Raw genomic sequence first — 27,116 nt, 5'->3', positions numbered from 1 at the left:
ATTTTAATCACTTTTAGCAAACCATTTACTTTTATATACCGACAAATTGGTCAAACATTGTAAATTACAAATATGAAAAAATAACTCTTTCCAGAAATACCAAAAAAGTCCAAAATTGCATTCATTTATATTCAATATGGCAAACGGGATTTAGGACGAAACAACTTAATACGGAACGACTCAGGGCAAATCGGATTTAGGACGAAACAACTTAGTACGGAACGACTCAGGGCAAACAGGATTTAGGGCGAATCAACTAAGTACGGAACGAGTCAGGGCAAACGGGATTAAGGACGAAACAATTTAGTACGGAACGACACAGGGCAAACGGGATTTAGGACGAAACAACTTAGTACGGAACGACTCAGGGCAAACAGGATTTAGGGCGAAACAACTAAGTACGGAACGAGTCAGGGCAAACGGGATTAAGGACGAAACAATTTAGTACGGAACGACTCAGGGCAAACGGGATTTAGGAGGAAACAACTTAGTACGGAACGAATCAGGGCAAACATAATTTAGGACGAAACAACTTAGTACGGAACGACTCAGGGCAAACGGGATTTAGGATGAAACAACTTAGTACGGAACGAATCAGGGCAAACATAATTTAGGACGAAACAACTTAGTACGGAACGACTAAGGGCAAACAGGATTTAGGACGAAACAATTTAGTACGGAACGACTCAGGGCAAACGGGATCTAGGACGAAACAACTTCGAACGGAACGAATAAGGGCAAACAGGATTTAGGTACTACGGAACGAATCAGGGAAAACGAGATTTAGGACGAAACAACTTAGTACGGTACGACTCAGGGCAAACGGGATGCAGGACGAAACAACTTAGTACGGAACGAATCAGAGCAAACGGGATTTAGGACGAAACAATTTAGTACGGACCGACTCAGGGCAAACGGGATTTAGGACGAAACATCTTAGTACGGAACGACTGAGGGCAAACGGGATTCAGGACGAAACAATTTAGTACGGAACGACTGAGGGCAAACGGGATTTAGCAGAAATACCAAAAAAGTCCAAAATTGCATTCATTTATATTCAATATGGCAAACGGGCTTTAGGACGAAACAACTTAGTACGGAAGGACTCAGGGCAAACAGGATTTAGGACGAATCAACTTAGTGCGGAACGACTCAGGGCAAACGGGATTTAGGACGAAACAATTTAGTACGGACCGACTCAGGGCAAACGGGATTCAGGACGAAACAATTTAGTACGGAACGACTCAGGGCAAACGGGAATTAGGACGAAACAACTTAGTACGGAACGAATCAGAGCAAACGGGATTTGGGACGAAACAATTTAGTACGGAACGACTGAGGGCAAACGGGATTTTAGGCCGAAACAACTTAGTACGGAACGAATCAGGGAAAACGAGATTTAGGACGAAACAACTTAGTACGGTACGACTCAGGGCAAACGGGATGCAGGACGAAACAACTTAGTACGGAACGACCGAGGGCAAACAGGATTTAGGACGAATCAACTTAGTGCGGAACGACTCAGGGCAAACGGGATTTAAGACGAAACAACTTAGTACGGAACGACTAAGGGCAAACAGGATTTAGGACGAAACAACTAAGTACGGAACGACTCAGGGCAAACGGGATTTAGGAGGAAACAACTTAGTACGGAACGAATCAGGGCAAACATAATTTAGGACGAAACAACTTAGTACGGAACGAGTCACGGCAAACGGGATTTAGGACGAAGCAACTTAGTACGGAACGACTCAGGGCAAACAGGATTTAGGGCGAAACACCTTAGTACGGAACGAGTCAGGGCAAACGGGATTGAGGACGAAACAACTTAGTACGGAACGACTGCGGGCAAACGGGATTTTAGGACGAAACAACATAGTACGGAACGACTGAGGGCAAACGGGATTTTAGGACGAAACAACTTAGTACGGAAGGACTCAGGGCAAACAGGATTTAGGACGAAACAACTAAGTACGGAACGACTCAGGGCAAACGGGAATTAGGACGAAACAACTTAGTACGGAACGAGTCAGGGCAAACGGGATTGAGGACGAAACAACTTAGTACGGAAGGACTGAGGGCAAACAGGATTTAGGACGAAACAACTTAGTACGTAACGACTGAGGGCAAACAGGATTTAGGACGAATCAACTTAGTGCGGAACGACTCAGGGCAAACGGGATTTCGGACGAAACAACTTAGTACGGAACGACTCATGGCAAACGGGATTTAGGATGAAACAACTTTGTACGGAACGAATCAGGGCAAACATAATTTAGGACGAAACAACTTAGTACGGAACGACCGAGGGCAAACCGGATTTAGGACGAACCAACTTAGTACGGAACGACTCAGGGCAGACGGGATTTAGGACGAAACAACTTAGTACGCAACGAATCAGGGGAAACGGGATTTAGGACGAAACAATTTAGTACGGAACGGCTCAGGGCAAACGGGATTTAGGACGAAAAAACTTAGTACGGAACGACTGAGGGCAAACAGGATTTAGGACGAACCAACTTAGTACGGAACGACTCAGGGCAAACGGGAATTAGGACGAAACAACTTAGTACGGAACGACTCATGGCAAACGGGATTTAGGATGAAACAACTTTGTACGGAACGAATCAGGGCAAACATAATTTAGGACGAAACAACTTAGTACGGAACGAGTCAGGGCAAACGGGATTGAGGACGAAACAACTTAGTACGGAACGACTCAGGGCAAACGGGATTCAGGACGAAACAACTTAGTACGGCTTAGATATCAAACGGGATTTTAGGACGAAACAACTTAGAACGGAACGAATCAGGGCAAACGGGATTTAGGACGAAAAAACTTAGTACGGAACGACTGAGGGCAAACGGGATTTTAGGCCGAAACAACTTAGTACGGAACGAATCAGGGAAAACGAGATTTAGGACGAAACAACTTAGAACGGAACGAATAAGGGCAAACAGGATTTAGGTAGTACGGAACGAATCAGGGAAAACGAGATTTAGGACGAAACAACTTAGTACGGAACGAATCAGGGCAAACGGGATTCAGGACGAAACAACTTAGTACGGAAGGACTGAGGGCAAACAGGATTTAGGACGAAACAACTTAGTACGGAAGGACTGAGGGCAAACAGGATTTAGGACGAAACACCTTAGTACGGAACGAGTCAGGGCAAACGGGAGTTAGGACGAAGCAACTTAGTACGGAACGACTCAGGGCGAACGGGATTTAGGACGAAACAACTTAGTACGGAACGACTCAGGGCAAACGGGATTTAGGACGAAACAACTTAGAACGGAACGAATAAGGGCAAACAGGATTTAGGATGAAACAACTTAGTACGGATCGAATCAGGGCAAACGGGATTTAGCACGAAACAACTTAGTACGGAACGACTCAGGGCAAACAGGATTTAGGACGAAACAACTTAGTACGCAACGAATCAGGGCAAACAGGATTTAGGACGAAACAATTTAGTACGGAACGACTCAGGGCAAACGGGATTCAGGGCGAAACAACTTAGTACGGAACGACTGAGGGCAAACGGGATTTTAGGACGAAACAACTTAGTACAGAACGAATCAGGGCAAACGGGATTCAGGACGAAACAACTTAGTACGGAACGACTGAGGGCAAACAGGATTTAGGACGAAACAACTTAGTACGGAACGACTCAGGGCAAACAGGATTTAGGACGAAACAACTTTGTACGGATCGAATCAGGGCAAACGGGATTTAGGACGAAACAACTTAGTACGGAACGACTCAGGGCAAACGGGATTTAGGACGAAACAACTTAGTACGGAACGACTGAGGGCAAACAGGATTTAAGACGAAACAACTTAGTACGGAACGACTCAGGGCAAACGGGATTTAGGACGAAACGACCTGACACTCATTTTTCCACCCAGAACGTTCTGAATGTCTACCAAGCTTCACGTTGTAAGAAAAGAGGACCCTCTATTTTCACAAATTCCTTCCCCTTTAACACACATGTCCACTTCAAATCTTTTATGAGAGCAACATCGAAGCGGTTTTATTAATAAAAATGAAGTACATGTAAGACGCTCAATCAAGTTAGGTAGGCTGTCAAACTTTTACCGAAACAGAAAACCTGTCTATTTGTACATTGTGTGATGTCAAAATAGGGTCACGTTTAGGTCGAAGCAGGCTCAATTGCCGTATACCTCAGATATATTTTGTGAGTACCTCGAGATTTTTGTGCCACATCAGTGCCGATAATTCACGATTAGTCCATGCCAATCAAAGGAGTACGTCAATATTGAAAACGTTATACTTATTATAACGTCAAAACATTCACCGCTCAAGCAAATACAGGCACCATCGACTCGATCGTGACAGTCAATAGGTTAAGCATCCTGAATGCTAATTTTCACCATAATTGCAATTAACTGGCTTAATGGATCTGATTTATTGTATTATATGGGATTAATTAACGGAAAAGGCTAAAAAGTAAAATAATAAAGGTGTTCTTTATTTTGTATCTCTCATTTCTGCGCATGTAACACATGTTTGAACAAGTTACTTCCATTGCCATAGTTAAATTGTCATTAAATTGTCAAAAAATCACCAGGCGCTGATGAGGGGTGGCAGTAAATCATGATGTGCGACTTTCATATTATTATCTAAGAATTGTAAAATACAGTCATACCACAATACATTGTATCTGGAAGAAAGACGTTCTGGGAAGGAAAAACATAACATCTTTCTTGTTGTCATAACAATTGACGATGTCACTAATGCATTCAGGGTTCAGGTATGAAGTGGACATATTGATAATAATAGGTTGGAATATTGAAAATAACTACTCTATTTCCGTTCTATTTCCGCTGTATAAATACAGTACTCTGATCTAGTGGTTGACATTGTATTTGAAGTAAACACAGTAAATCTAGGTAGCACCTATGTCATATGAAACAAAGGAAATAATGAGACTGTGATATCACTCAATCGTTTTAATTTGGAGTTTTAAAGTAAACTGAAACCTTTAAGCGACCATTTGCCATAAAGTCATTTTTCAAAATTCCCTTCCTTATACGAACAAAAAATTACATATATAAATGTAGTAATTAATAAAAACGCGTTGCTATGCCTATTGCTGTAATAACATCAATAAGCTAGTTGGAATTTATTTATTCATGCGATATTCCCAAATCATTTTTTGATTAAATACGTTCTGTTTATTTTAGTTTGCTCAGCTGCAACTGGTTTCTGAAAAATTGTATTTTCTTAAAATACAGTTACCAGAGCTCGAAATGTAAAACATCAACCGCTGTTGATATACGGTGCAGCATATCTAAAAACACAACTTCGTCAAAGTGTATCGCATGCTGCACCTGTATCTACTTCACTTAAAAAATAGTAAAATCAATCATACTCCTTTTTATATAGAAAATGCAGGATTGACGGCTCCCACGACCTCGGTGATATCATCATCGTTGTCCAATTGTTTGCTTTTTGACTTCTGTTTTATTGCCGCAGCTAACACGAACAGGCCGGCCGCCAAGCCGAGACCAGCGGACATACCGTAAAATGGCTTCGTGTAGGATCCCGTCAGATCAACGAACAGTCCTATAATATAGAAATACGTATTGTGAAATAATGCTCACTTAGACGTTTATCAAAAAACAAGGTCATGGCAATAACATTATAATGATAAAAGATCACGTCTTTCTTACCTACAATTGGTCCCGCAATGCTGCCACTAATGCCTATTAGCGTCATTAATACTCCCAATCCTGCCGAGTAGTCCTTGAGTCCCACAACCTTCATTGTTGTCATGGAGATGGTTGTGATGGAAACACCTAACGTCATTTCCAAACAGACGAGGAGAACAACGAACTGCGCATACGTGTCTGCATGAGGAAGGAAAGCAGTCACCGATGATCCGATTAGTGTAAAATACGCAGGGATAATAAGAACGCTGGTGTGAGGAATGTACTTTTTACACAAGCTTGGTACGAGTGCAAACACTGTTGTTGCTATTTGTGAATACAAATACAATAGTATTGCTGTTTCAGAGTCAAACCCTTGTGTCTTCAGGAAATCAATCATGAAAACCAATGACGAATTTATGACCGGAAGTGTGCAGCACATAGCAACAACATGTGTTAAATAAACTTTATTTTTCCCTAACGCACGTAGCGATTTCGTAAAACCGTCACCTTCCGGTTTTGCTTCAGTGTTTAGTTCATCTGATTTATTCTCTGTAATCTGCTGAACGCTCACAGATAGCTGTCTGCATACAGCAAAAAAGGGCGCTATATTTGCCATAAGTCCTCCTGTGATGAGTAAACACCCTCTCCAACCGAACTCTTCAATGAGGAAGTGTAGGAGGAAGGGAAGTGTTATACCACCGCATCCGGATCCAAATGTGAGAAACGACAGCGCCATCAGTTTAGAATGTCCCTCAAAGTGTTCTCCGACACTCGTTAAAGCAGAAATAAACGTCGCAGAGAAACCAATTCCTGTTGGAAGCAAAGTCATTTTTTGATTTTACCAAATTTCTTATCGAGCTAGGCTAACATTAATGCTAAACCTAATTTGATATTTTCACCATAATTTCCTATTTTGATTTGAAATTTGAGAATAAACATGTGCGTGCATGTGTTATTTCCCAAAATAACCTTTACCCCCCCCCCCCCCCCTTGAAAATGTGAAAAGCTGAACCGTGTGTGACTTGCCGTAGACGAATTACAAAATAGCTTCATTGAGTGAGGTTACATTCATGTGCATATCTCAACTACATCCATGTTGAATTGTTAAATTGATATCTTACTTGACATCATTCTACAAAGAAATGTTTTACGCAGGCCGAATCGGCCTTTGTTTAAGATTTCAAACACCTTTTCATGCGTGCTACCATGATTTGCAGACATGTTTCCAACGCTTCCGCATCGACGCTGTAAATTCCACATATGTTTATGTCTTTGATCATAGTTTTACCTGAAACTAGGCCGAGCGTCACGATGAGATGAGGGATACTTTGGGCAAAGAAAGAGAGGACAAGACCGAGTGTCACCAACAAACCTCCAGCTATCCCAGTCACTCTAGCTCCGTATCTGGCTACAGACTTCCCACAGAGAGTTCCTGTATTACATATATAACATAGACAATGTGAGTATTTTAAAAAACTTAATCAAACATTCAGTACAGCTTTATGTACATGTTAAGAAGAAAGCTGTCAAATATCTTTAAACATTTTAAATGAAGCCATTAGATCAATCAATTTGATATTCAAGATAATGCTACATCGGCGTATAATTATATCATTTTTGTTGTTGATTTGCCATGTACGTGTATTATGCTAATGCCACGTAATTTGTGAGTCTTCTTAACTACCCCTGCATTGTAAAGTAAATAAATACGCAGTCTGTGAATGGTTTTGGATGATTTTGTCGGGTGAGTGAACACATATGGTTTTGCATATGTAATCATTGTCAAATATATCCACATAATGCAGGCAGTATAGAATCACAAGCTGTAGCAACCAAATATATGACAAAAGGATGAAAACACAAGGCATCATGGGACAAATGTTTGCGCGCACCAAAAAGAGCATACTTTATATAATTATATTACTCAGGTCCTCTTGCCTCATAGTCAAACAGGAAGACAGAGATGCACCTTTAATCATAAGTTGACGTAGTAGAATAGCATTTGTCAAAGCATGTTTTATATAAGGCTAGAATTTATAACGATCGTGAAAAAATTATATTTATTATGGCATTTTCTCATCCTCGTTTTATATTCTACCACACAATATGAACATATGTTAATTATTTCCCGAATTTCAATTCCACATATTTGCAAAAACTAATGCACGACTAAGTTGCCTACCTGCTACATAAAGCGCCCCGACCATAATTGATTGAACCAAAGCCGTTTCTGTTTTACTTTTCTTAAATGCACGGAGGAGCTCAGCGTTGATGACAGACACATTGAAGGGGAACCCAGTGCAGAGAAACATGATTAGATATCCTGATACCAACACAAACCATCTTCTTGGTGACGATTTCTTCTTGGTAGTCTTTGCTTGTTGATCAGAACTGGAATAATAAAAATTAAAGATAAATCGACGTCATGATATTCGTCTGGTAAGATAGTAATAGACATAAGTTGTTGTGCAATGAGAGGTTGTGCGTGCTAGTAGATCGACATGAGGTGGTGATCGTCAAGGTATGGCATGTGTTTCTTTGATTATTTCTACCTGTAGAATTAAGTTATATGTTTCTGGACTAGAAATATGGGGGGATTTGGATTTTGCCGCGTATATATCTGTAGCTATAGGATTTAGCTGAACTGTGCAGGGTGGGATTTTTTTTGCCAATCAGAAATAAGATAGGCTGATCTCCGGGCAGCGGGAAAACATTCACCTGGGTGGCCGGCATGTTGTCGAGTGGTGGGAGCAATTGTCGTTGCTGTTAAGGGCTAGTTTTGGCCATTGAAAAGTGAATACAAGTTGTATTTGTTACAATAATCATGACCGATTAAGTATATTTGAGTGTCAAATATATTTATAGTAGCAACTCGCTATTTTTTCTTGTAAGTGAAGCGAGACTTGGACTGGTTGCTTGAACACGTGTGTTAGCAAGTTTAACACTGTTGTACAGTAGTATTATGACGTTTAAGTGTTTATAAAACGATAACAGAAGAACGGTCTTTGGTAATATTCAGCTGTCAGTGAGTAATTTCGTGGTATTTTGTACTTTTCAATCTGAAGTGTAAACCGAAATGTCACGTAGGTAGCTTTCACTTTCGGGTTACAATCGGAAGTAGTATTTAAAATGTAAACAAAAATGGATCGATATAGTAAACACATATTTTTGGTCTGACAGGCTTCGTGGTGAACTTGTGATGAAGTATACACCAGGATGGGGACCCAACCAGGACAGCTGGGCATGGCTTGAGCGCGGGCAGCATCAGGTCAACATACATAACATGGGCGAACGACCTGAACTTTATCCGGCCATCTGAGTGTACGTTTTTAGCTGATCACACAGACCATCCCTCTACGGGATGCACAAGCCGGGACTCTCATGTGTGTGAAGTGGTAAATGATACAGTGGCTTCCAACATGTCACATTCTGAACAGAACTTAGTATTTGAACTGTGTATTGTAACTGTAGATTGGACCTGTTTATTTGAAAGAACATTCAATCAGAGTGAATCGGACACGGGTATGGACCAGTTTTGAGTCACTATTAACATATGCCGGTTGTATAGTTTATACTTGCAATAACCATCGAATGGGTCATTTGTAATTTTCGTGTTGAAATGTAATTTTCTAATCATTCTCTAATTATTAAAATACTTCAGTAGCCACAGCAGGCAGTATTGTTATTTTTAATATTGCTTGTGAAGACAAGAAATCTTAGTGAAATTGGGATTATGTAGAACTATATTCTTTGCTGTATTTTGGTATATAAATTTGTAATTTGAAAATGTATATTCGGGTTTGTGTATTTCTTTCTCTTGGCACCATTCCTTCGGCGTAGCTCGACAATGATCTGTTTTCATTCATTATTGCTTAAACGTACCCTAACAAACTTATAAAGATACGTACACTATGTTAATAGGCCATACACCTTTTTACCTGTGGGATGTTTAAAAGGATGTTCACAGACACTTTACATTTCATCATATGTGTAATCTGTGTAAATTTTAAAGTTGTTACAAGGTCTATTTCACTCAGCTTTCGTTATCCATGGTAACTTATGTATAAAGGTTATTTTTTATTATACCCTTATCATGGCTTACTCTTTTGTGCTTCCATACCAGACCTACTATTGTTAATTTTCGCGATGTTTTGTCCGGAACTTTTCCGTGGGGGGTTAAGTCTGCAAATCACAATTCTGCAAGTCTATTTCGGAACACATCGCAAAGTGTTCAAGTCTATTTCGGAACACATCGCAAAGTGTTCAAGGCGCGCTTGCTACTACTTCCAACGAACAACCGGACATCGTTACTGGACACAAATGTATACATGTTCCTAGTGTGTACAAGATAAGTGAGTTGTTTCATATGAGATATGTGATCTTCAAGATATTTTTTTCATCAACAATTGGTGACATTTACACATTCTGAACGAAATGTCAGATTGAAAATTAACTATATCAAGAAATTTACATCCTATTTTCAACAACATCGTTTATACACAGCTAACTGCTTTCACAAGTTTCAGCAATTAATTCTATTTAATGTGTCATGAATACATAGTTTTACTATCGCAATATGTTGCGTAAGCGTTAACGATTTTCCCTTCTCATGTAAGATACAAGTGTCACCTGTCCAGTTTCCTACACGTGACTAACCGCAAAGCCTTTCATCAGACTCAAATTCTAAAAACTTTGGTAACATAAACCTGTCCCCGTTGCCTATATACATAAAACCCCTATAAATAATTTATATGATACGCCGAATGACAGAAATTCTATAGTTGTTTTAACGCTCAACACGTCACACAATCACTAAACCATGAAGGTATTGTTATTGCTACATATTCCTGCCATGGGTTGTTTTCAGTGAAGCAACATTAATTCGCCAAGTCGTCCTACAATGATAATGATCTCGTATGTAAGTTATATATAGTTGTTGACTTATAAAAAAGTCATTATAATGTATTTAGAAAGTTACCTATGGTGGCGTGTAAGGGTCTGGACTTGTTATTAAGTCTATGTAAGTTATACATATTTGTTGACTTATAGGTAGACTTGCTTACTTGTTTTATGTCCATCTGTTGATATTCATTAAGCATGTCAGCTTAAATAAATCGACTTCTTTAAGACGTTTACTAAAATTATGCTCAAAATATTTTCATAAGTCCAACTTAAATTGTGTTGTTTTATACATGATCAAGTCTATATAATATATGTTTACATGTCGATATATATGTGTCGTTGTTTACTTGCTAATTTTTGACTTTATGATATTTAATGCACCATGTAAAAGTGAAATAAATCTACGTTTTAACGAAGTTGACAACAACTATGTTCATTTACGTTAACTTGAGTTAATGATGTTGACGTTTATTAAGCCTATTTAATTTCCATATGCTTGTTGACTTATATGTAGACTTGTTTACTTGACTTTTGTCGACCTGTCGATAAATAGCATATGTAAATTATATAGACTTGATCAAAGTCGGCATAATTGTAGTGAACATCTTAAAGGAGTCTACATAAATTTTGTTTCCCTGTGAAACTGAACAGCAATAAGGCGACAAAAGTCAAGTAAACAAATATACCTATAATTCAACAAGCATATGTTCATGATATAGACTAAATTAAAGTCGACATCAATAACTCAATGTTTTGTAAGTGAACAAACTTTTTGTCAGCTTCGTAAAGCCATGGATTTATTATATGTTTACATATTACATTGAATCTCATTTAGTCAACAATTATCAGGGTAAACAACGCCACATATATGTCGACACGTATACAAACATTAAATTGACAGGTAGACATTAAAGAAATAAACAAATCTACCTATAAGGACATACAAACAAGTCTAGACCCTTATACGCCACCATACATTTATGTCATTGATGAGAGTTGTTAGGTGAAACCCTAAACTCTTGATAATAAGCCGTCATTGGAAATAGGCCGCACTTAAAAATGAGCATGCAGTCCCACGAGCAAAGTGGGCCTCGACAGATTTTACAGATATTCGTCACATCATTTATTATTGCCTAATTTTATAAAAGAAAACAAATAAAAATCATATTCTCCTATGAAAAATGATAGGAAAACGACTGGAAAGTAAGCTATTAGAAGCATACAATGATGTAAACATTAAGACAGATTGTCCTAAAATAGATTGACTTAAAAATAAGCCTAGGGTAGGTTCTGCTCATGTATTGTAAAATATCATAATGTACTCACCTACTACTTGAATTCAAACATGATGCTTCATGGATCGCCATGTTGATTAATTTGGCAATGGCATTAAATATCCGCTGTGATAATTTTAAACGAGCGTTATTCTTAGATAGCTCTAACACGTTAACTTTTTACTACAGGATGGGTTGTGTATTACCGCTCGCAGTTGTGTTCTATAAATAGACACTTCCAAACATCCCACGTTAGTAATAGTTATGCGTGACAACATTACATCTCTTTGTGTATTGCGTCTTTAACAAATCTATTACGAATTCCCGTACCATTGCCAAATACTGTAGGTTTGAGTAGGAAACTGTTGCCAGCATTAAATTTCCTTTGCTAAATCATTTCTGAAAAGAAAATCATATCCTGAGGGGCATTTACGATAAAAATGAAGATGCTCCAACCCAGAAGCTCATATGTTACTATGCTTTTGCTTTAACCGACTGAGCTGGCAGATTGACGGTGGAGTCCTAGCCCAGCTCTGCTACACCAGTATCCAGCCAGCACTTGATTAAAGAAGGCAACTGGATATAAAAAAAGTTTTTTTTGGAGAACATAAAAAAAAAATATGCTATTCTCGTGTATGTATGAATGCATTATAAATAAGAAAAAAAGGTTATATACTAAATATATACATGTATCTTGTTTTCATTCCTGATTGGTAACTATATGGTAGTTAGTCAATCCGGATTTGAAATACAAAACATTCCATTACTGAAAAGTATTCAGGTAAACATGTTCAGGTAAAGTGGCTTTCTGAGCCAAACAATTATAAGTTATGCCATACTTCAATACTTTTTGTGAAGGATTGTTCTTTGATGCCTTATTCTGCGCAACAAATATGGCAACAATAGAGCAATGAGTTCCGCTGTTTATATAGAAAAGGAACATTGATGTTCATTGTGGCAGGCACCTATTAAGTGTTTAGCCCTCCTTTTCATTCCTCTTCTGTATATCTTTTACGTTTTTCATCTTGTTTTTCATTTACTCTATTCATTTCCTTTTCATACATTTGGTCCCCTTGTGTGAGTACTACATTTTACCCGTGTTGTCCTGTTCACGTGCGTTACCAGTGTACCTGTCGTGTTGTCACGTGTTGTCCTATTTATGTCCCAGAGAGTTGGGGTCATGTACCGTATTTGGGCCTTTCTGGCCTAATACGTAGACGGAGTAGGACGTGCATTTATATACTGTGTCTTCTTATTGAGCCCTCTGATATTAGCAGCAGGACAAGTGGCATTTTGCTGTAACACAGCGGTAAGTGTTTTAGGTGTTAGTTATAGATTATCACACTGTATTTTCAGGGTTTGTCGTGAGAACAATTTTCTCATCGCGAGCACGTGGAGAAAATCGAGAGGCCATCGCACGTGGACTCGAGATTTTATCTACTTGCGAGCGATGAGAAAATTGTTCGAACGACAAACACTGAAAATATTGTATGATAAACTAGTTATTATCTATATACTACTACCTTAATTATATATTTCTTCATTCAAAAAACTCAACTAAACACCATGTTTTTCAAATGAATTCTAAGCTCAATGGTCAACGATCACCTGTGACAAACATAAACATATAGAAGTTTTGCACGGAGGAATACAATGAACCATAAAACTACGTAGATTTTTTTTTTAAACAATCCTATCGTCATTGGGTTTTCCATAAGCACGTTTACACCTGAAATGGTGTTTTTATTATCACATTATGTTTCCGTAACTTTGTATTGATATGTTTATGACGAACTATTTTCTCACGTGGATCCCTTTTGTGTAGACACTATTTCCAGTTGCGGACGTTATCTGGCACGATCAGTCGTTCTTTTTTGAGAAAATGCGTCCCCAAGTGCTGGGGAATGGGAAAATCCGTTCTCAAGTTCTTCTTAAGTTCTTCTCAAGTCGTTCTCAACTTCTTCTCATACTGACAACCAATGATAATGAATTTAGCATGCTGCCGGTAGGTGGTATATAGTAGTGTGGTGAATTTCGGGGTGAGTTATCTCCCTTAGACCGCTAACCGCGCCGACAACATCGATGTGACATCGCAGCGCGGTCTCTTACCTCCTGACATTCTACTGAACGCACGTGAGTGATGTCCCTCAGCATAGTCTTATTGATTTTGGAACCTGAAAGCAGTTCTCAACTACATATTGTGACGGTGTGTAACCACACACCAAATTCACGCACATTTGGTGTTCAGAAGTTCTCAAGTATTTTGTCTATATTTTATACTTGTATTTTTTTAACCTTGCTGGATCCCTCTCGCTCGCCTCGTGCGCTGACCTACGTGACCATTGCACGAATTACGAGTGAGAGATTTTGTGACAGTTCTTATAGTTTATTGTTATTTATTTAAATATTTATTAGGGGTAATTCATAGTCAGCGGTTCCCTGGCGTTCTGATATTTAAATTAAATTTAATTTAAGTTAGTTGTTGCTTTGTCACGGAGCTCCATTCGCCTGTATAGTGAGCCGCCTATATTGGCGGGACAAATACACGTGTATACTTGTAGCAACGTTGGTATACTGTCATTGTCCATAATGTTGTACTTGTTTAGTTAAGTGTTTCGACTTGTTTTTTTATTACAACATAGACACTTTTCATTATCTTGATCAGTTTCTCATAGTTGAGAATGGCTGTTATCAATTTACGGTCAGCTACAGAGGATGAACTGTGCAAGTTGGAGGGTTAAGGCCCTGCGACGGCACGGAAAATTCGCACTCCCGGCGAACGACATGCGCGCCAATCACAAGGAATGCGCCGTGCCCCTGCAAGGCGTAGACGTGATAATTAGTCAAAGAGCTACAAATCTGACTCCGACCTCTCCAGTGAGGAGGAGGGGGACAGCAATACGTATTCTGAGGACTCCTCCGATGACGGGCAGAGGCATCGCCGAAGGAGTAGAAGTCCACAGGATTCCCACTTACTCAGGTAAAGAGCGGTGGGAGCCGTTCGCTCTTTAATTCCAGAGAATAATGATATAACAGATGGTAGGACCGTCAGACTATACAGCGGTTTTTTATTGTCTTGTTGATGATGCGTTTGAGTACACCGACAAACTTCCGCGAACTCTTGGGTTCACTAAGCTCAAGAAGAAGATGATGGAACGGTCCCGCAGAGAACTGCACTTCACTAAACAAGAGGAGACTGAGAACTTAGCAGAATTTGCCCATCGGATTCAAACCATAATTGGAGATGGCTTTGCGCATTCCGACACCACAACCAGGAATCAGATCGCTCCAGATGCGTTCCGTAAAGGCTGTTGCGAGAAGATGGCGGCGCAGAGAGCCATAAAGAGGAATCCTAACACGGTTCACAAAGCTCTAAAAGGCCTCCGTGGCCAATCAGCGTGCTCTGTTTGGTTCTCGCGCACCACGTTACCCTAGTACATGTAGGCAGGTGGAATTTGCTGAGGGCACTAAGTCGGGAGATGACAAAGTAGAGGAGACTACCGTTCTCCAAAACGCGACCGAGGTTCCCCTCAAAACTATGAAGGGAACCGACCACCAGATTATCATGCTAGGGCTCAGTACCCTCGTCCACCCCAGGACAACGGGCGTAATAGATATGAAGGTCCACGCCGAGATACGGTCCCCATACTCAGGACAAGGTGCCCAGCGAAACCGCAACATGTCACACGGATATCATAGGGAGTCACCTGGCACATGGTCACCAGGTCGAGGTCAAGATCAACCTAGTCGGGACCCCTGGAAACCGGGGAGAGGCAACAACAGTACCGCCAGTTGGGGTAACGACAGAGGACGGAAGATACAGGCGTTCCATCCGAGGTCTCCATCTGCGTCCCCGGAACCATTTAGAGACACGGCGGACAGATCAAGGTATCCATCCCCCGCGCCTAGAAAGGATTCCATATTTTGACGGAGGTGAAGCTTGCGGTCTCAGATGGAAGTAGTATTACCATACCACTAACCTGAAATGGAACTCCAATTCGGGCTGTCGTTGATACATTGGCCACGATGACGCTAATTAAGCGGGAGCTGGTGGATGGGCTCGAGGGGCCACTAGTGCTTGGGAAACGAGTGAGGCTCCGGGTGTGTACCAGCAATTTAGAGATAGTATGGGAAATAAAAGACTTACAAATCGGAATAGGAAATACCAAAATACATTGGACCGTATGTGTATGTGATGCCTCCATGATGGCCAACATGTTGTGTGGGGTGGACTTCCTGTCAAGGAACAACTATATGTCATTGACTTAGATGCAGGCGTCCTGTTTATTGGTAATCTGATGATACCTATAACGTCGCCGGTGGAGGAGCAGATGACATCGTCCACTGTTAAGTGAGCCCAAAATGTAACAATACCACCAAACACTATAGGGCACTGTCCGGTTGACTGGGCTAGACCTAATGGGGATATGTCCACGATTAAACCCACACAACATCCCAAGGGAGTCATGATTGCCGGTTCGGTAGTGCCGCCCGGTGCCCAACACTCCACATGAGAGAGATGAATGACACTGCCAAGTCCGTCATAATGACAGAAGGACAGAAATTTGAAGTTAAATAACATGTAGAGGTGAAATTTTATCTCCACAGGGAAGCCCGGAGCTGTTATACAGCAGACATAATTCCTGGAAAAGGCCAGAGTACCTCCGGGAACATCATAGCTACTGGGCCAAAAGAGGTCATTCCTCAGCTCCCCAGAGGCTAGTGAGGGTCTAGGAAGAGCGACTGAACAGTCGTCCAGCGGAAGCTAACTGTGAACGGTTTGAAGAGGACGTGAACAGTATGGTTCCGTTGACAAGCAAGGCCCGTACTCCTGGTCCTAAACAAAATAAACATATACATGTACCGCAAACAGTGGGGCTCAAAATTGAAGGAGGTGAGGCGGGAAAAACAAAATCTGACTCATTTCCATTTGACGGGGAAGAGGTAACGGTAACTTGTGTTCCTCCGTCAGCAAATGTTTCAAACTAAATGTGATTCATCAGATAACGACAAGGATGAACTGGATGACCAGGAGTTACATGAGGCACTTAAGTTAGCCCAGGGATAACAACAGAACAAGTATAGAAACACAATGGGTGTCCTGCAGATCTAGACTAGAGCACCCCAAAAGTTGACTGAACTGGCATTTGGGGTGACTAGGCAACAGTTTCATAGCAGATAAATTTCACGGCACTGTTGTGTTCTGATGTCTAGTAATAAGAGCAAGGACAGTAAAAATCCCTGTGTATTTTTGTGACCCAGGTAAATGGGATCACATTGTACAGTTTGGAGACAGCTTTTAAGCAGAAGCTCTATTTAAGTCAGTTATCAATACGGAAGTTCAGAAAGAGACGATTCTCTGCGTCGCAGGCAGCCTCCGGGTCTCTAGAGACAGAGGGGTTTTCCTCTCAACCGTCTCCGGAAACTGCGAGGGATCGGGCCCTTGAGCGGTTATCTGATTAGGGATTGGATTGTGTTATCAACGTCCTGTCACAGTAAGCATACAAGTGGAGGGTGTTCCTGCACTTTTGAAACTTCAGACATAGTATCCAAATACTATGTCTGAGTACCTGGCAGGGACACGGTATGCCTATGCCCAACCATAAAGTTTATATCTTAATGGTCCTGTATCTTGGAGGAGGGCACAGTAAAGATAAGCCCTTCAACAGGACTTCCACTCGAGGGCACGGTAAAACTGTGTTCCTTATAGGGGTCCCTTATGCTAAAGAAGTGACCCGACCTTGTCAAACTCCACCAGAGAACAGTCATCTCCAGCATCACAAACAACACCTGATCCAAATCTGATGCTCAAGAATGACCACCTCATCCATGATTCCTGATCAGCAGCTTCCAACTTCAAGAGGAGGCCTTCATAAAACGGGGAAGAGTGTGGTGAATTTTGGGGAGAGTTATCTCCATTAGACTAATAACCGCGCCGACAACATTGAACATCCTGACTTCAACAAGAACACACGTGAGTGATTTTCCTCCGCATACTCTAATAGTTTTTGGGACCTGAGAGCAGTTCTCAACTACATGTTGTGAAGGTGTGTGACAACACATACAAAATTCACGACAGTAAAATTAAATATGAGTTAACATCAGTATGGCTATGCAATACTTTGTCGAACGAATTATTACAAAACAATCTGGTTGTTATTGATTTCAATATGACTCTTATAGATGAGTAAAACTTACCTAGAAAGTCAGTCATGTGTAGCTGCCTCGTTAGTAAAACTTACTTAAAAGTCAGTCATGTGTAGCTGCCTCTTTAGTAAAACTTACTTAGAAAGTCAATCATGTGTAGCTGCCACTTTAATAAAACTTACTTCGAAAGTCAGTCATGTGTAGCTGCATCTTTAATAAAACTTTCTTAGAAAGTCAGTCATGTGTAGCTGCTTTTCCACTGAGTTGACTCTGAGCAGACGTGCGCCAGCTTGTTTACAATAGCTACTCGCAGTTTGAACGTTCTTTGTTAGTCCTGTAAATAACTTGTAACACCAGTCAAGGGAGGCGCTGTAAGTGTAGCCACGATCAGTTGGACAGCTAGCTGTGTAGAATGGAAGAATATTGACACATTTTAATTATTGAAATGGAATAAGGCGATACTGAAAACTGCAACAATTGTATTTTAAATGGATGTTATAAGTATATTTATGTTTAAATGAAATATTTGCCGCTCTTTTCCTACTCGCGATAAAATTAAATGGAATGTGTTTTGTCCACTAAGTATAATTCCTCGGTATAGAATTATTTTTACAATTTTGAGCCAATATCTCTTCATTCATTGCTATACATTAAAAATTGTCGGAATAATAATAAAAGCTACGGAATAGCGGTTATATTTCGCAGCGGTTTTAATTTCGCTTTATTCACGCTTTGACTTATATCCGCGAATTCTTAGCACCAGCTAAATTATCGAAAATGTTAACCACTTTTAGACCTTATCACAACATATTGAAAATACTTATAACCAAACGCTGTTATGCAAGCTTAAACGAACTCAAATCAGATTATCACCGGACAACTGAGCAGTCCACGTAAAAACAACACTTACATATAAGTGGCCCCAACATATCTATATGTACACAGTAGGTGGTTAATTGATTACAGTTAACTCCTACAAAAGAACAAACACATTTGATTTTCTTTCGAGTGAAGTCACTGGCAGATGGCGACGCTCGGGATCGGTATTTTCAAACGGTTTACCTGTATTACGAGGTTTAACCCTTAAAAGATGAGACTCAAAAACACTTTGCACGACACATTGGATTCGGGCGCGAATATGACATTGTGATGAATACGAAACCGCGAAAAAGTAACCCCGCGAATTTAAAGCGCTATACAGTATCATGTCGTGAATGCTTTATGTATTTTCTTCAAGTAAAATTTCTTAGGTATTTGTACGGGTACCGACTGCCAGCTGGTCGCAGGTCACGATTAGGACGGGTCATGATGTTACTCAGTAGTATTTGAACTATAAAGGAATGCTATTACATGCGTTATGATCTATATTTAACAAAATACTAAAACAACATCTTATTTGTTCAAGAACTATTTTGTGTTTCTCTTAACAAACCAAATATTACCCTTGGATCATGAATGGTGTATTAAATCGAAAGAGAATCAATCATTGTCTTAATCGCCAAGTGTTAGTTGGTCCGACGCGTGACGTCAGGCTATGATTCGGTGTTCCGTTCAAGGTGACCCATGTGTGTTGTGAGGAAAGGGTAGATACGCTGACCTTTAGGATTTTTTAAAATTTAATTTCAATCGTGCATTCAACGTTTATAAATCATCGCGTGTCTCTTGCAATGACTTAATGAAAAAATGTACGTGATGCAGTATAATATGTTTTCGACCTTCTTCCTAAAGTAGTGTGTGAAAGAGCATATGTCTAGAAAATGCCAGTCATGGTGTGTATTTCTTAATCGGTGATGTTTTGGCAGTTACATTGTAATTGTATACCTATTTAAACCTTTAATACAAATGAAAATAAAAAAGTCCTATTAACCGTCCACATCGTAACAGAGTTTGTAGCAGCTGTAAGCTAAATAACTTCTTTTTGTTAAGCACACCATCATCAGCTGTTTGGTTAAAGTTTTGGTGCAAGTTTCTTCAGTGGTCTACAGTTCAGTTAGATCAAGTGTTTTTGTCCTAATTTTTTGCATGGATGTTCATGTGGGATTAAATTTCAGAAAATAATTTCTATTTTTGGAAATTTTGGACGTGTTTTGGACTTTACTGTTCTCGCGCAATTTCTCGATTAAAGTTTTGGTGCAAGTTCTTCAGTGGTCTACAGTTCAGTCAGATCATGTGTTATTTTCCTAATTTGTAGCATGGATTTCCATGTGGGGTCTAAGAAGGACAATATGGATTTAATTTGCGAAAATAATTCCTGTTTTTGTAAATTTTGGACTTTACTTTTGGGACAATTATTACCAAGTCCAAGAAATGTTTGGCCAAGACTTTACAATGGTCTGATAATCAAGATGGCAGATTCTGAATTTGTCCTACATTTCCCATTCCCATTTATCTTTGGATCCAGTGAAGTCGAATTGCCGATGGTGACAATACAACTCCTATTCATGTCATTATCAATTTTCTACTATTGTGAGAATTTGTGGTTTAATTGACAATTGCCAGTTTCTACCTGCTGGATTGTTTTACTTCCATCAATAAAACTGGCATGTCTATAAAACTAATATAAAATATGTTTGTTTCCTGTTTGCCTACCATCCCCAATTCAAAGATATTGAAAACGACTTACGTACTGAACAATAATAATAAATTACACATTGCCAGAATCAACCCAAAATGCAACAGGAAACACACATATTTTGTATAGACTGAAAAAAAAAAATAGAATTCTGAATTAAGACAATTACTCATTTCACACGAAGATAATTTTAAGCATAACTTTTTTTAGAATCTACTCAGATTCAATATGTATATACACTTGCACGTAGCCAAATATGGTAGACGACATGTCCCTATAAACCCACAAGTCAAATCAAATTAAGGGTCTACTGCATGCCCTGATTATGAGGCATTAGGCAATACATTAGCAAAGAACCAATTACATAAATGTGAACATTACAGTAATGACAATCACTCTTGGTAACAAAAGCGTCAGTGCAACCATTTTTATCACATAGACATGACACCAGCTACCAGCTACTTTAAATATCAAACAAACAAAAAATAATTGGATAGGGCCAGACGGGCGTATTATGCATCCGTTTGCGGTGCTCTAGTTTGTGACGTGTTGGACAACCACCATCAATAAGCTGTTGTCTATTATAAGGTTGAAGTATTGATATGGAGTGTAAACAATGTGCTGAACCATGTTTTCATATTTTAGGGGCCAAAAAACTTAATTGGACTTAGTTAAAGGTTTTGGGTAAGCTTGAGGTTAAGGTTTTTGGGCAATTTTTTTTTGTAAAGTGTTGGACAACCACCATCAATAGGCTGTTGTCTATTTTAAAGATGAAGTATTTATATGGAACGTAAGCAATGTTCTGAATTATATTTTGATTATTTTAGGGGCCAGAACTGGTTAGTTGGAAAAGGTTAAAGTTTTTGGGCGAGTTTGTTTCGTGCAGTGTTGAATCGGTCACCACCATTAATACGCTGATGACTATTTCAGAGTGGCTGGTCATCTCTTCTTACATGTTAAGGTACAGCAAAACCTTGTTTTATTGCCATCATTTGTTCAAAGAAATGGTGGCATTATAAAGGGGATTGGCAATAAATTGAGGGAAACGTAAAAGGAATTATTAAGAAAAAACATAATTAAGGGACCTGAACATATGTTGAGGTGAGGTGAGGTGGTAAATGAAATGACGGGCAGTATAGTAAAGTTTTACTGTACATTTGTTTCTATTGCTATTTGCTATCTTACAACATATATCACCAATAGGCGAGCTATGCTATACTCCAACAGCTCTTGTTCTTAGAAAGGTACGAAGGGTTTAAGTTCTTGCGATACTTTGCTTAATAACTAAATAAGCGAAAAAGTCGTGAAATTTAAGTTTTGCATAAATTCAGAATAACTTTCAGGCCATGAAAATGAAACATAAACTCTTTGCAGTATCCAGTGATTTAATGTAAAACAAGATATTTATTAATGTCATTGATTAGGTAAACGACCACACCGGTGATCCCTGCAAGTGAAAGTGGTGCTGGTCATGGGTTACCTTTTCAGCCAACACCATTACCAAACTTCTCGTCAACCGGCGGGGGCATCACATGTAAATAAACACATTTTACTTAATTCATTTACCCTAGAAACCCTTTACTGGGCATCACTTAACCGAATCTATAAAATGTCATCAGTTATTGAGGTGGGGGGTATCACTGAACCTACTGTAAACGTCTGATCTTTCGTCAGAGGGAATCACTTGTAAGCTTATGGTATAATTTATAGGGTGTTTTGATAAATCTGTGGAACCAAAACCAAATAACCTTAACACCTATAATTTAAAAAAAACTCACTATATACCTACCTATAGGTAACCCTGACCTTCTCTGAAGGAACAAACGGCAGTTATGGAGTAGCTGTATTTCATTGCCTCTTACGTACATCCCTGGCTTTACAATTATTACCACTAAATTATATAGCTAAAATATGTTACAAAAATTGAAAGACTGTTTTCACTTGTTCATGCTTTACATAGAAACTTTTTTTATTTGTACCTATTTCAGTACCAGCAACAACAATGCCTAATTTAGCAGGAATACCTAACTTATCGGGAATGCCTAACTTATCATCATTACCTCCCTTTACCATGCCGATGTCGCTGCCGGGGATGCAGCCTGGTGCACTTCCAGCCATGTCATCGTTACCTACTCTCCCAGGTAAGTTACAGATTGTATATCAATAAACTAACCTAATGGACGTTTTGTTGATTGCTTCACAGGTACGTGTCAGTATCTGACATATCAGGAAATAATGTGATTGATACTAATAGATACCTGATAAATGGGTAAGAGCTGTTCACTAATTAACCATAAGGGAGGGGTGGGAGGCACTTTTTCGATGACCCCAACACCCATAAAATTAGCAAAAATATTTGATATAAAGATTGGTAGGCAAATATGGATTCAACCCCACAACTAGTAAATTAATATATTAATACAGATGCCTCCCTCACCCCAATGGTAAATTACATCATAATCCTAACTGGATGTGCCAATGCCTCACAATACAAATAAACTACATCACATCTTAGAATGAGTAAAATATACACACACTCTTGATGTCTATTTATTCGAGAAAGGGTTGTTTTATCTTCAGGTATTTGATGTGTTATAACTGGCATTATCTTGTTCTTGTGTGTTTGCTGCAGGTGTGACTACCAGCAGTACAATGTCACCACCAGGAAGGGGCAGTCCCGCACCACCAAGTGCTGCGTTTTCCCCGGGAGCTACTCTGCCGATGTCTATTCAAACCCCTGCTCCCCTCCCTAACCTCCCAATGAACTTTACTCTCCCCACTCAAGCAACAGGAGAGGTGCCCCAGGGTGTAGATGGTACCCTTCCCCTACAGACAGCGGCTGCTGCAGGGGATCCAAGTGCAGCTGCAGCAAATATCGCAGCATCAGCTGTGTCTCCTATTGTAGCAACAGTAGTCACATCATCGGAAACGGTCAATGCTGCTTCCTACCAATGCTTTATAAAAACAACTTTTCTTTTTGATATTTTCTTTCTTAAATGTTGAGGGAGCATATCTGTTATGTGTGTGAGACGGAGATCTGTGGATGTAACAGATTGTGTAGGAAACATGTTACTGTGTTTTACACATTGTCCAATATGTAAAGATATAGAGATTATATACGAGACTTCGTGTGGATGGTAGAGATCTATGTATGGTTATCAATAGTGTAGGTTTAAACATTAAACAATATAAGATTGTAAAGACAATAAGGAAAGAAAACAACAAGTGTAATGTGTTTTTAATTCATTTTCAAATATATTTTTTTAACAAGCATAAATCTCATCTTAAATAAATTTATAAAAGAAATTACAAAAAAAAAATTAAGTTCTGCACAAAAAGAGCACCTACAATGCTGAATGAAACGACAATGCTGAATAAACTGACAATGCTGAATAAACTGACAATGCTGAATGAACTGACAATGCTGAATAAACTGACGATGCTGAATGAACCGACGATGCTGAATGAACCGACAATGCTGAATTAACTGACAATGCTGAATAAAATTGTATGATAGACAAAAGATTGGTTTCCTGAAAATGTTAACATTTATATATTAATCAGAACTATCATATTAAGACATATTGTCTGCTAGCTGTATTTGGTAAAGAAAAATAGGTTTTCTTTGAACAAAGATTCACTAAGGGCTGTTTCAGGATATACTCTTTGGGAGTGGTGAGAGGCTATTCTCAAGAGGTCTATCAATCATCAAATGCTGAAACTGATTCAATATATGGAATGGTAGGGAGTTTCGGATTTAACACTACAACAATAGTGTTTAAATACACGTGCCACTCGCCTCCTTCACATGATTTATTATGGAAAAGCTCTAACAGAAATGTAGTTGTATCAACAAAATGTTGATCTCATGGAAGATTTACAAAATTTGGATATCAGAAAATGAACTTTTGAAAAATACAGATTTTGTACAGTGTGAGTGGGTGATGATTGCCCAGTATAATGAACAAGTCGGCAATATATCATGTAACGGTACATTCAAGGTCAGCTGTGATCATCTGCATTCCGATCTGACGATGAATGTGTTTCGTATTGCTCACATGTTCAATTTTGCTGTAGGTAATGCTCGCTTGCGCAATTTTTGAGCTGAATGTTGTTCGGTCGTACACATTTGCTTACGATATGATAGCCTTGACCGTGCCCCTGATGTAAGTCCGACAAACTGGACACTTCCGTAAGGCCGAGGCACACATAGGGCACGTGACCAAATGTCCACAAGGCAAGAACACAATACTAGCCTCCTCGTCGAGACACACCTTACATATCTTCTGTTCACGAAGTTCTCGATTTTCCTCTGTTAGCTCATCAATACCTGTAAAACAAATAAAACATTAAGTTAAGGAAACAATCACTACAAATTCGTAAAAGTTCCCATTTTCATTTATTCGAAATGGAGATGGCTTCCATATAGTCCCATATAATTGGATATCGTTCCGAGACCGTGTTCATATATTTACCAAACGTAAACTGTATGGTTATGGTCGCAGATGTTCTATGCAATAGTCCGTAACCACGTGAAGAGTAGAATTTCTAGTATTGTAGATTATAATTTGTTCACACAGTCGTAGCATTAAGTTTTCCATGAAAAATCCTGAAGCATATTTTCATGAAATTTCTATATCTTTTTTCATTACCTTTCGTTTTCGTAATTTCATCTTTCTTCGTGAGTTCCGTATCTTCACATGTTCTTTCACATTCCCTTTCCTCTTGATTATGATTGGCCTGTTTGGTTTCTATAATGTCGTCTTCTGGGATGACATCCATGTCATAATTTTCTTCTATTTCCCAGACGATATGCAAAAGCTTCTCAGCACATAAATCCGTGCCTGTAAAGTGAACCAATGATAATAGATATATGGTCAAAAATTCGTTTTAAGAAATATATGCATTAAGTGTTATTCAAACTGACATTCAGATATGTTTTCTTTCAAAAATCACATAATTTTGTTTAAAGTATTTGATTTAAAATATTAAGGTTAAAATATCAAATTATTACATTTTATTTACATGATATTGAAAATACAAATGAGAATAATAACTATTTAGTTAACACCAGTATTGACATAAATAGTTGTACAGAAGGTATACATACCGTGACGTTTCCTGTACACTGTAATGACCTTTGTCAGAATGTCTTTACTGAAGCCCAGTTCCATGACGCTGAGTACAGCTGGATGTTCAAACATATCGATCTCTTGTCTGGACTCATCGCGCTACAAACAAAATAACATAATGAGTAATAAGAACTCTATTTGACAAGTATGCACTACAGCTTTGAATTTTTTTTTTTTTTTTATCAAACATTCATTAATTGTTCTCTAAACCAGCAAGCTAGAATTTAGACATCGTTCAAAATAAATCAAGTTCTAATATATCGGATGCAGAGAACTTAACAATATTCTGAACTATAAGAACCCCTAATTTACACGCGATTCTTGCTTATTTCTGAAACAGCCTTTAGAATTGAAGCTTGCTAGAAATATATGTTCGTGATATAATTAATTTGAATGTAAATATATGTATGTTCATTTGAATATGTTGTTTTATTTGCCTTCTTATTACATTGTAAAGACATGAATCGCATTGCGTTAAGCTGATATAACTATTTGAAACAGCTTTGGTATAAATTGGTACAACCGTTAATGTCTATATATTCACCTGTACATCAGGTGGTTGGNCTGCAGGTGTGACTACCAGCAGTACAATGTCACCACCAGGAAGGGGCAGTCCCGCACCACCAAGTGCTGCGTTTTCCCCGGGAGCTACTCTGCCGATGTCTATTCAAACCCCTGCTCCCCTCCCTAACCTCCCAATGAACTTTACTCTCCCCACTCAAGCAACAGGAGAGGTGCCCCAGGGTGTAGATGGTACCCTTCCCCTACAGACAGCGGCTGCTGCAGGGGATCCAAGTGCAGCTGCAGCAAATATCGCAGCATCAGCTGTGTCTCCTATTGTAGCAACAGTAGTCACATCATCGGAAACGGTCAATGCTGCTTCCTACCAATGCTTTATAAAAACAACTTTTCTTTTTGATATTTTCTTTCTTAAATGTTGAGGGAGCATATCTGTTATGTGTGTGAGACGGAGATCTGTGGATGTAACAGATTGTGTAGGAAACATGTTACTGTGTTTTACACATTGTCCAATATGTAAAGATATAGAGATTATATACGAGACTTCGTGTGGATGGTAGAGATCTATGTATGGTTATCAATAGTGTAGGTTTAAACATTAAACAATATAAGATTGTAAAGACAATAAGGAAAGAAAACAACAAGTGTAATGTGTTTTTAATTCATTTTCAAATATATTTTTTTAACAAGCATAAATCTCATCTTAAATAAATTTATAAAAGAAATTACAAAAAAAAAATTAAGTTCTGCACAAAAAGAGCACCTACAATGCTGAATGAAACGACAATGCTGAATAAACTGACAATGCTGAATAAACTGACAATGCTGAATGAACTGACAATGCTGAATAAACTGACGATGCTGAATGAACCGACGATGCTGAATGAACCG

At 39.0% G+C, this 27,116-nt stretch overlaps 3 protein-coding genes across 7 annotated transcripts in view; 1 reads left to right on the top strand and 2 right to left on the bottom strand.

Annotated features, from left to right (window-relative positions):
- LOC110448975 (monocarboxylate transporter 6-like) overlaps positions 1-12,043 on the bottom strand; it is a 34,826-nt gene extending 22,783 nt beyond the window's left edge. Inside the window, exons 1-5 of one of the 2 annotated variants that reach the window (XM_021495527.1) lie at positions 11,908-12,043; positions 7,862-8,070; positions 6,968-7,111; positions 5,701-6,489; positions 4,423-5,593 (exon numbers count right to left, since the gene is read on the bottom strand). In XM_021495527.1, the coding sequence (XP_021351202.1) occupies positions 5,406-5,593; positions 5,701-6,489; positions 6,968-7,111; positions 7,862-8,070; positions 11,908-11,948 (1,371 nt within the window). In that variant the 5' untranslated portion in view covers positions 11,949-12,043 and the 3' untranslated portion in view covers positions 4,423-5,405. Of the gene's footprint in view, positions 1-4,422; positions 5,594-5,700; positions 6,490-6,967; positions 7,112-7,861; positions 8,071-11,907 lie in introns of those variants that run through there. The other variant, XM_021495526.1, reaches the window with a different exon arrangement.
- A 1,033-nt stretch (positions 12,044-13,076) lies between these two features.
- Positions 13,077-23,783, top strand: LOC110448971 (classical arabinogalactan protein 2-like). 4 transcript variants are annotated; one of them, XM_021495509.1, is made up of 4 exons: positions 13,077-13,164; positions 21,999-22,108; positions 22,563-22,715; positions 23,207-23,783. In XM_021495509.1, exons 3-4 carry the CDS (start codon positions 22,577-22,579, stop codon positions 23,575-23,577), a joined length of 510 nt encoding a protein of 169 aa, XP_021351184.1. In that variant the 5' UTR covers positions 13,077-13,164; positions 21,999-22,108; positions 22,563-22,576; the 3' UTR covers positions 23,578-23,783. The 4 variants fall into 4 exon arrangements, with proteins under 4 accessions (XP_021351184.1, XP_021351183.1, XP_021351185.1 ...); XM_021495508.1 differs by lacking the exon at positions 21,999-22,108; XM_021495510.1 differs by lacking the exons at positions 13,077-13,164; positions 21,999-22,108 and adding an exon at positions 17,504-17,829.
- Positions 23,784-23,850: 67 nt separating this feature from the next.
- LOC110449012 (baculoviral IAP repeat-containing protein 7-A-like) lies at positions 23,851-26,263 on the bottom strand. The gene is made up of 4 exons (XM_021495586.1): positions 26,251-26,263; positions 25,685-25,805; positions 25,227-25,418; positions 23,851-24,904 (listed from the first exon to the last, which is right to left on the bottom strand). Exons 2-4 carry the CDS (start codon positions 25,776-25,778, stop codon positions 24,708-24,710), a joined length of 483 nt encoding a protein of 160 aa, XP_021351261.1. The 5' UTR covers positions 25,779-25,805; positions 26,251-26,263; the 3' UTR covers positions 23,851-24,707.
- Positions 26,264-27,116: the final 853 nt, after the last annotated feature.

Source organism: Mizuhopecten yessoensis, unplaced genomic scaffold, assembly GCF_002113885.1.
Source record: "Mizuhopecten yessoensis strain PY_sf001 unplaced genomic scaffold, ASM211388v2 scaffold4411, whole genome shotgun sequence".
Lineage (NCBI taxonomy): Eukaryota > Metazoa > Mollusca > Bivalvia > Pectinida > Pectinidae > Mizuhopecten > Mizuhopecten yessoensis.
The sequence above is the reverse complement of the archived record's forward strand: the minus strand, read 5'-3'. Positions and strand labels throughout refer to the sequence as shown.

Bases quoted from the DNA above. Each gene is read 5' to 3' on its own strand.
- LOC110448971 (XM_021495508.1), top strand. From the start codon at position 22,577: ATGCCTAATTTAGCAGGAATACCTAACTTATCGGGAATGCCTAACTTA. The intron at 22,716-23,206 runs GTAAGTTACAGA...TGTTTGCTGCAG, and splicing joins ATCGTTACCTACTCTCCCAG to GTGTGACTACCAGCAGTACA.
- LOC110449012 (XM_021495586.1), bottom strand. From the start codon at position 25,778: ATGTTTGAACATCCAGCTGTACTCAGCGTCATGGAACTGGGCTTCAGT. The intron at 25,419-25,684 runs GTATGTATACCT...TTCACTTTACAG, and splicing joins AGTGTACAGGAAACGTCACG to GCACGGATTTATGTGCTGAG. The intron at 24,905-25,226 runs GTAATGAAAAAA...TTTGTTTTACAG, and splicing joins TGAAATTACGAAAACGAAAG to GTATTGATGAGCTAACAGAG.